The sequence below is a fragment of the Polyodon spathula genome, unplaced genomic scaffold (genome assembly GCF_017654505.1).
Source record: "Polyodon spathula isolate WHYD16114869_AA unplaced genomic scaffold, ASM1765450v1 scaffolds_1566, whole genome shotgun sequence".
NCBI lineage: Eukaryota > Metazoa > Chordata > Actinopteri > Acipenseriformes > Polyodontidae > Polyodon > Polyodon spathula.
Window position 1 is genome coordinate 1,017 of NW_024473043.1, and position 9,130 is coordinate 10,146.

A 9,130-nucleotide genomic window follows, 5' to 3' on the forward strand; every position below is an offset into this window, starting at 1 on the left:
TAGGTCAATATTGCTCCAGCAGTAAATATTTCTATAAACCCTTTCACTGATAAGGGCGGTGATAAGAGTCCTAAGCGAGGAGCAGCCCTTGAGCAGCTCCACCCCCTTCGTTACAGATTGAAGATCCACGTTAAACGCGTTGGCTGTGTGCCTTCAGGGTGGGGGTGAGTCAATAACTCTTGAATTTACGAACAAAAGAGCTTGAGCCAAAAAATGAAGTCTTTCTTCCATCCCTGCAGGGCGCCAGTCTGTGTTCTTCATGCGCGTCAACGTTGATTATTGTTGTATTTAACATTAAAAACGTAACCAAAAGACGGTTGCTTCTCGTTTTTTATTTCAGTACTGTGATTTCCCGTCTCAGTGATCTCATGTTCTTATAAACTCCAGATAAAGAAGCGACACAGCAGTTTCCACTGAGAAAGGGACCGTGCAAACGTTGATACATTGTGATAAGTGAGGAAAGTGGGTGTTTTCCTCTCGTCAAACAGCGGTACTTTTACCAATAACTATATTTTTTGCAAGCCATTAATTATGCAAAAAATGCATTTCACACGATAACGCCTGACGTACCAGTGACGCAAACACACAAAGAAGTGCTTGGTTCGACCAGTGAAATTTTTAGTGTTTGGCGCCATCTTCTGGTAGCTCGGTATACTGCATGCGGTGTAGGGCTCTGCCCGAAAATACTGCATCACCTTTAGAATTTAAAAATTGAGACATTAAACACTTTAAATTGACCTTGTGAGAGAGAGAGAGAGAGAGAGAGAGAGAGAGAGAGAGAGGACTTCTACTTCTCCTCAAGCTCTCTACTCCTCTCCTCTCTGCGGGTGAGAGTGGAACTACCTCTCCGTCTTGCACGCAGAAGGAACTCTTGCAGGTAAGTGCGGATCCATGCCACCATTGTCCCGTTGCACGCAGAAGGAAGGTGGTAAGCGGATCCATGCATTATTATTACAATTATACTTCTCCTGTTGTTAGTAATCGTAGTTAGCCTTACAATAATCGAGGATAATTCAAAGCAACATCAGAGCTGTGAAACTAGACAAACAAATGCATTCAAGCACGTATACCTAATAAATTATTATTATCAATAATAATAATAATAATAATAATAATAATAATAATAATAATAATAATAATAATAATAATAAATAATAATACGATATTTACAGACAAGGGTTCGTTATTCTGTTATCTGTTAGATGGGGATGGCACTGATGACGCTGTTTCACTTGTGACCTGGTCCAGTTAGATGGGACAGTTTGCACACACGTCATCTTACTGCTACCCTGAAAGCAGCTTGAGTACTATGCTGGCTAATAGTGTTTATATAAATACAGACTGATTGCTGGTGGAGATCATTTTAAACACTTATCTGATTTTAATAATAATAATAATAATAATTATAATAATTTTAATAACTAAACGAAAAACTTATGTGAAGGTTACAGCGCCACGCAGCGGTGTATAAGTTACTGCACCCCCCTGCCCCCCCAGCCCTCAGCGTGGTGTGTCTCTTTTGTAAAGGCTAATCCAAGCGAGTGTACCCCGATATCCAGCGCTGTGTGATACAGGCGCTATCGCACTCTGCTGGCGGAAGTCTGTAACTACAACAGCGTTACTGCTAAATTACCAGGAGTCAGTCCTGGAGTTACTGCAGATGAGCCTCGATCTGGACAGGAAAGATTCCTCCAGCTTTTCCGCCCTCGTCAACTGGAGACCCCGCTCCGGTGGACGTGACCTACAGCTCTGAGGATTCGTAACGCCCCAGCTCCGCCCAGCATGACCCTCACCCCCACTCCTACTTCACTGTGGCCCCCGATGGACTCCTGGAGGTGTGGCTCCCAGGGGGCTAACGCAAGCAGTGGATGCGGGGGTCCAGGGAGGGGCCAGGAAGAGGAGGGGGAGGGGTCCTTTGCCATGCCCAGCTTCTCCACGGCTGCCAAGGTGCGAGTGTCCGTGACATTGCTCCTCTTCCTCGTCTCCGCCTGCTCCAACGCGGCTGTGCTCTGGACTCTGTCCCGCAGGGGGCGCAGGCGCTCCAACATCAAGCTGCTCATCATGAACCTGGCCATCGCCGACCTGCTCGAGTGACACAGTAGCACTACGGGGAGCTGCGGCAGACATCACTGTCCCCGGATGCCCACTTGTAGGGGGACACCCCCCCCTCTCCCTCCCCTTCCCCCCCTCTCCGACGGTCCCACCTCCCCTTCTCCCCTCCCCTCCTCTCTCCCCTCTCCCTCTTGGTCTCCCTCCTCTCCCACCCCATTCCCCCTCTCTTGGAGAACGAGAGGGAGAGGAGAGGGTGGGGTAAGGGGAGAGGGTGGAGAAGAGAGGAGGAGAGGGTGGGGGAGAGTATAGGGTTGGGGAGAGAGAAGGAGAGGGGGGAGAGACAGGAGGGAGGAGAGACAGGGGAGAGGAGGGAGGAGAGAGCAGGCTAGGAGAGGGTGTGGGAGAGGAGAGTGGAGGAGAGGAGAAGGGAGGGAGAGAGTAGGAGAGGGGAGACGGGGGGAGAGAACGTACAGCTCTGTCCAAACATCCTACCCTAGCTTCACAGAGTGGAGTGAAAGCTGCTGAATGATTGATCTCCGCCCCTCTTCCCAGGTGCAGTGGTACGCGGGCGATCTCTCCTGTCGCCTCCTCATGTTTCTCAAGCTCGTTGCCATGTACTCCTCTGCCTTTGTTACCGTGGTGATCTCAGTCGACCGTCAGGCCGCCATCTTGAACCCGCTGGCCATTGGAGACGCCAAGAAGAGGAACAAGCTTCTGCTGAGCGGGGCCTGGGCTCTGAGCGTCACCCTGGCACTGCCACAGGTACCCCCCCACCCCCTAGTCCACTAGGGGAGTCCGGTGTACCCCATGTCCCCCCAGATCGGGGGGGGGGTGTCCCAGAATCGGGTTCCTCACCCCCCTCCCCCACTCCTCCCCCCCTCCCCAGGGGGAGCAGAACAAACATGACGTATTGGTTCAAAGAGCAGTACTTCACACAAACTGCACAGCCTCTCCTCTTTTGTACTGCATAACCAAGTTTCTCTATGTGACTGCGTGTGTGCGTGTGTCTTTTATTTCTCTGTGGGTCTTTCTCTCTGATTGTCTCTCTGTGTCTCTGACTGCCTCTCTGTGTCTCTGATTGTCTCTCTGTGTCTCTGATTGCCTCTCTGTCTCTCTGATCGCCTCTTTGTATCTCTGATCACCTCTCTGATTGTCTCTCTCTGTCTCTGATTGCCTCTCTGACTCTCTGATCACCTCTCTCTCTCTCTCTCTCTCTCTCTCTCTCTCTCTCTCTCTCTCTCTCTGTGCTTACAGCTCTTCCTGTTCCACACGGTGAGTCGCTCCCGGCCCGTCCCCTTCGTGCAGTGCTCCACGCTGGGGAGTTTCCGACAGCACTGGCAGGAGACGCTGTACAACATGCTCACCTTCGCCTGCCTCTTCCTGCTGCCACTGTTCACCATGGTGCTGTGCTACTCACGCATCCTGCACGAGATCTCCGGGAGGAAGATGAGGAGGAGGGGGGGCAGCGGTGAGCAGTTATTTCAGCACAGAAACCCCCCCCCCCTCTTTGAGCACTTCGAGATATTAACTGTCTCTCCCCCTCCTCCCTGTCTCTCCCCTCCCCTCTCCAGTCTCCTCAAGGGAAGTTCAGCTGCGGCAAACCAGTGACAACATCCCCAGAGCCCGCCTGCGCACCTTGAAGCTGTCCCTGGTGCTGGTGCTCTCCTTCATCCTGTGCTGGACCCCTTACTACCTGCAGGGGCTGTGGTACTGGTTCTGCCCAGAGATGCTGACCCGTGAGCAGGTACCGCCCTCGCTGTCGCACATCCTCTTCCTGTTCGGACTCCTCAACTCCTCTCTGAACCCTCTGTTCTACGGGCTCTTCACCCTCCACCTCCACAGGGAGGTCCGCCAAGCCAGACCTGAGCCCGACACCCCCTCGCTGGGGACTGGCTCCTTTCGATCCTCCCCCCTCCACCGACAGAGAGGGGCCAGGGACCGGCCAGAGACCCCCAGCTCCCCCTGCAGCAGCCTGTGCAAAGGGAGGGTGGAGGAGAGCCTGGTGTGAAGCTGTTTGAAATGCAGGCTTAGCTGGCAGTGCTGCAGCTAAGATGGGAACCCCTTGGGCAGCCTGGTCCACTGTCCCAGTGCTGGTCTGATCTCCAAGGTGGGCGTGGCTTGGGGCTGCAGGGGCAGGAATAAAACTCCCATTGTGATGCAATCTCAGTCCTAGCCAATCAGCTGTGTTTGTTTGTGATGCAGGATGCTGGTTGGTGCCCCATGGGACGGGCCGGCCAATAACAGAAAGGGAGACGTCTACAAGTGCATTGTGGGAGAGGAGAGGCACTCGAACTGCAGCGAGGTGAACCTGGGTGAGCCGCGCTGGACCGGATCAGTGCCCCCTGCTGGAATTCTGCACAATGCACAGGGAAACAGGGAACATTTACGAGAATGAAATCAATACCCTTAGAAAAGTTTACCGCTGTATTTTTAGTTTTCCCATGCTCCAAGGACGGGAATAAGACTCCCATTGCACAGCAGTGTCGCCCTAAGGGTAAGAGCAGACGACAAGAAATAACGTGATAAAATATCAACGGCAAACAAGAGAGACCAAGCTTTCAAACAGGACGAAAACGCTTCATCATCAAAACTGTCAAACAAAATCTAAACCTAAAAATCAAAAAAAAAAACATGAAAAGTTTTTCCCTTGTGTAACGCTGCCACCTGCTGGTGAGAAAGTGTCAAAGCATCCACATAGAATTCAAGCCGGGACTCGTATTGCTCCCCGATCTGTAATATTAAAGCCTTAAAAGGTTCAATATCCTTCAGCCAGGGTTAAACACAGAGACATTTCTCACAGATTATTTTTGACCAGGAGTTGATTCGTGCCAGATAGCGCTGAGAGACCGATTCTTAAACACAGGTATATTTACCATTAATAATAATAATAATAATAATAATAATAATAATAATAATAATAATAATAATTATTATTATTATTATTGCAACACCACTAATTATATATAAGAAAGGGGGGGAAAAAAACGCATAACGTAGCAGATTTGAACGGACGCTTCCCTTCTCTCTTGCTTTACCGCGTATCCGATAATAACACTACACCGGCATCCCTTTATCCCACAGCCTGACAGATGAACCGTATGGTTAAAACGACATGGGGGTGTTTTTTTTTTGTTGTTATTGAAAAAATAACTTCCCCCTCCGCTTGTCCCTCTCGTTGAACAGTCGCCTCTGCAAGCAGGTGGGATAATACCAGGACCAGAGGAACAGAGTAGTGCAGATCGGCTCTCTTCTGCGCACAACGCGCGGTGCGCTGGATCGTAAAAAAACTGTTCTGTAGAAAAACGCTTAATGCAAGAGTCGCTTTCCCTTGATATTAAACGGGTTTGATGACAATTATTTAATGCATTTATTTATAGTATATATGTGTGTGTGTGTGTTGAAGCAGCGATGCTGTTTCTCTGGGACCTGTGTGTTACGTTTAAGAAAGCGAATATAATGCAATAATAAATTCGTTGTGTGCTTTTTTTATGCTTCTCGAGTGATTTTTCAATCCTTTCTGCAATTCCTGGAATTCTCAATTATTCCAGATTCTCTTCCCTCACTGCATTCTCGTCATTTATCGTTTAAATTTGCCTGCAGTGCTGCTCTCTTACCGGTGGTTATAATGTGTATTTGGGATAAAGCAGTACACTTTGAGAAGGGGGCTGGTTCATTATCTCCCAAAGCAGTACACTTTGAGAAGGGGGCTGGTTCATTATCTTCTCTGTGCTTCACTACACTGTGCTGTGCTTTTACCAGGGGGGGATCCCAAAGCAGTACACTTTGAGAAGGGGGCTGGTTCATTATCTTCTCTGTGCTTCACTACACTGTGCTGTGCTTTTACCAGGGGGATCCCAAAGCAGTGCACTTTGAGAAGGGGGCTGGTTCAGCCACGTGAAACTCGAGTCCCCCTGACACAAAGACGAGAAGAGACACGAGTGATGTGACACGACGATGAACATGGTCCCCCCCCCCCTATAAAGAGTTTCGAAGTGATGGGCACGAATGAAATGGTCCCCCCCCCCGCAGGTTCGTCAGTCTTGCTCTGTGCATCAGTACGACCAAAATGGTGCTGGTTAGAACTGGTGGGGGGGGGGGGGGTCCCAAAGCAGTGCACTTTGAGAAGGGGGCTGGTTCATTATCTTCTCTGTGCTTCACTACACTGTGCTGTGCTTTTACCACAGGGGGATCCCAAAGCAGTACACTTTGAGAAGGGGGCTGGTTCATTATCTTCTCTGTGCTTCACTACACTGTGCTGTGCTTTTACCAGGGGGGATCCCAAAGCAATACACTCTCTCTCTCTATCTCTCTCTTGCTAAATTCTTTTGGTTTTGGGCGGATTATAACAGTCTTCCCTCCCAGAAAAAAAAAAAAAGTCGAAATGAAACGAGAAGCAGAGACATGCGGTTTGGGAGAATCTTGTGGAGCGAGGGAAAGCGAATCAGAGCGCTGACCAGCGAGACTGCGGATCACAGAACGGATACTGCAGAGAACGAAATAAATATATTAATGACATTAATGTATATATCAGGAAGATAGTGACGGAGCTGGAACCTTGTGAAGTCCCTTTTTTAAAATGTAGAGAGATACCGTGGCGAGGCTCGACACAGCGCAATACAGGCAACTAGAACGAAGCTAACCGCAAAACAACAGTTTGGATATTGACAACTTGGCATTTAAATACAGTAAAGAAATAATGAATGAAAAAGCCGCAGCAAACAAACCAACAAATAAATAAATACAAGTTTACAAAATTATTAGTTACGTGAGTTTATAAGAAAGACAATAGACTCGATTGTTAAATAAACCACAGTGCCGCGTGTATGAATTATATACGCTGCCTACTGCGGTATCTTGTGGTAAAGTAACCGTGTACATTTTTTTTTTTCTGCATCCATATTGCGTTTAATAGATCGTATGACGACCCGACTACCCAGCGGAGTTATAATTCCACCCCACCCCCGCTAGCAGCGCTTATAAACTCGCTGTGGAAATCTGCTTGCTTTTGTCGGGGGCGCTTGTCCTGTGTTGTACCCTGGTGAGTTTGTTAGTGGACGGTTTTAGTTTCACGTTATTGCTTCCACGTCGCGCTCTTTGAGTTTAACCAGCAACGCCAGAAGAAGAAGAAGAAGAAGAAGAAGAAGAAGAAGAAGAAGAAGAAGAAGAAGAAGAAGAAGAAGAAGAAGAAGAAGAAGAAGAAGAAGAAGAAGAAGAAGAAGAAGAAGAAGAAGAAGAAGAAGAAGAAGAAGAAGAAGAAGAAGAAGAAGAAGAAGAAGAAGAAGAAGAAGAAGAAGAAGAAGAAGAAGAAGAAGAAGAAGAAGAAGAAGAAGAAGAGGTCTTTATGGAGCTGCGCAGATGCCTGTTCGTCTTGAAAGTCTTCGTCCTGTTGGAAGGTGAGTTCGTTTCGGTGCCGCTGGGGTCCCTCGCCGTGCTGGCTGTGGAAGCGAATTGGATTCGAAGCGCACGGCGCAGCGGGAGCGTTCCTGGGTCCTCTCTGTCGCGCTCAAGTGCTGCGTGTCGTGCAAATATATCTGGGCTTTGTTCCGAGGTCGAGAGTGTGTGTGTGTGTGTGTGTGTGTGTGAGTTTTTATTTAAGGGGGGTCGTTTCCTTTGCCAAATTCAGAGGGGGGGGGGGGGGGGGGGGGGGGGGGGGGCTTGGTAGGTGAATAGTTCGCTTGTATAAAAAAAAAAAAACAGGGCCGTTTGTGTGTGAAATAAGTAATGTTATGACAGGCTGGCTGGGCAGGTATTGGCAGCGTGCAGTCCGAGTGGCACTAGAAACAAGGCAAATCGATTACTTTCCACACTTTAAATATTTGGTCCGGTCTATATTAGTGGATTACATACGTTACTGTAGGAGGGCCTATTGATTGTCCTGAGAAGTCGTTCGCGTTTATATTTTTAAACGACTAATTTGTGAATCGTTTTTTTTTTTTCCCACGTTTGCGTCCCGCGTGTTTCTTTTTTGATCTTGGCAATTCACAGAAGAGCAACGAGGGACGCACCTGGAGAAGAGATCATCTGCAAAAACGATAATAACAAACCGCGCTCATGCCAGCGAACCCCGTTCCCAGTGCAGCGCGCTCCCTCACCCGGCTCTCAGGAGGACACGGGTATATACGCGTGTGCCGTGCCTAAACCCTTAACATTTCCACAAGTTTACCATGGCGCCGTTTATCAATGCGTTACCAACTTTGCATTTATCACAGTTTACCTTGTAATATGCTTCACCACACTTTGTTATTCTTTACAATGCTTCCATATGCTTTACCAGACCTCTCTGTGCTTTACAATGCTTCCCTATGCTTTACCAGACCTCTCTGTGCTTTACAATGCTTCCCTATGCTTTACCAGACCTCTCTGTGCTTTACAATGCTTCCCTATGCTTTACCAGACCTCTCTGTGCTTTACAATGCTTCCCTATGCTTTACCACACCTCTCTGTGCTTAACAATGCTTCCCTATGCTTTACCAGACCTCTCTGTGCTTTACAATGCTTCCCTATGCTTTACCAGACCTCTCTGTGATTTACAATGCTTCCCTATGCTTTACCATACCTCTCTGTGCTTTACAATGCTTCCCTATGCTTTACCAGACCTCTCTGTGCTTTACAATGCTTCCCTATGCTTTACCAGACCTCTCTGTGCTTTACAATGCTTCCCTATGCTTTACCATACCTCTCTGTGCTTTACAATGCTTCCCTATGCTTTACCAGACCTCTCTGTGCTTTACAATGCTTCCCTATGCTTTACCAGACCTCTCTGTGCTTTACAATGCTTCCCTATGCTTTACCAGACCTCTCTGTGCTTTACAATGCTTCCCTATGCTTTACCAGACCTCTCTGTGCTTTACAATGCTTCCCTATGCTTTACCAGACCTCTCTGTGTTTGCAATGCTTCCCTATGCTTTACGAACCCTCTTAATCTTTCAATTCCAGTTGATGACACGAACTGGGCAGGGAGAGGGACAGAGCTGCTATTTCTATTTCTGTACTATCTCTGAACATTGTAAAAGTTTAATATTTGGATATCCTTTTTTGATCTAAAACGATTAACAGCCCTTGTGAGATCCTGACAGGA

At 48.1% G+C, this 9,130-nt stretch overlaps 1 protein-coding gene across 2 annotated transcripts; it reads left to right on the plus strand.

Annotated features, from left to right (window-relative positions):
• Nucleotides 1–2,507: 2,507 nt before the first annotated feature.
• LOC121309891 (gonadotropin-releasing hormone II receptor-like) lies at nt 2,508–5,466 on the plus strand. 2 transcript variants are annotated; one of them, XM_041243062.1, is made up of 4 exons: nt 2,508–2,814; nt 3,307–3,520; nt 3,624–4,159; nt 4,255–5,466. In XM_041243062.1, exons 1-3 carry the CDS (start codon nt 2,578–2,580, stop codon nt 4,058–4,060), a joined length of 888 nt encoding a protein of 295 aa, XP_041098996.1. In that variant the 5' UTR covers nt 2,508–2,577; the 3' UTR covers nt 4,061–4,159; nt 4,255–5,466. The 2 variants fall into 2 exon arrangements, with proteins under 2 accessions (XP_041098996.1, XP_041098997.1); XM_041243063.1 differs by having other exon boundaries at nt 3,624–3,796.
• The last annotated feature ends 3,664 nt before the right edge of the window (nt 5,467–9,130 follow it).

What these genes read in the sequence shown, in the direction of transcription:
- LOC121309891 (XM_041243062.1), top strand. Translation starts at nt 2,578, where the DNA reads ATGATTGATCTCCGCCCCTCTTCCCAGGTGCAGTGGTACGCGGGCGAT. An exon ending in TCACCCTGGCACTGCCACAG is followed by an intron (nt 2,815 to 3,306) that starts GTACCCCCCCAC and finishes CTGTGCTTACAG; the next exon opens with CTCTTCCTGTTCCACACGGT. An exon ending in GAGGAGGAGGGGGGGCAGCG is followed by an intron (nt 3,521 to 3,623) that starts GTGAGCAGTTAT and finishes TCCCCTCTCCAG; the next exon opens with TCTCCTCAAGGGAAGTTCAG.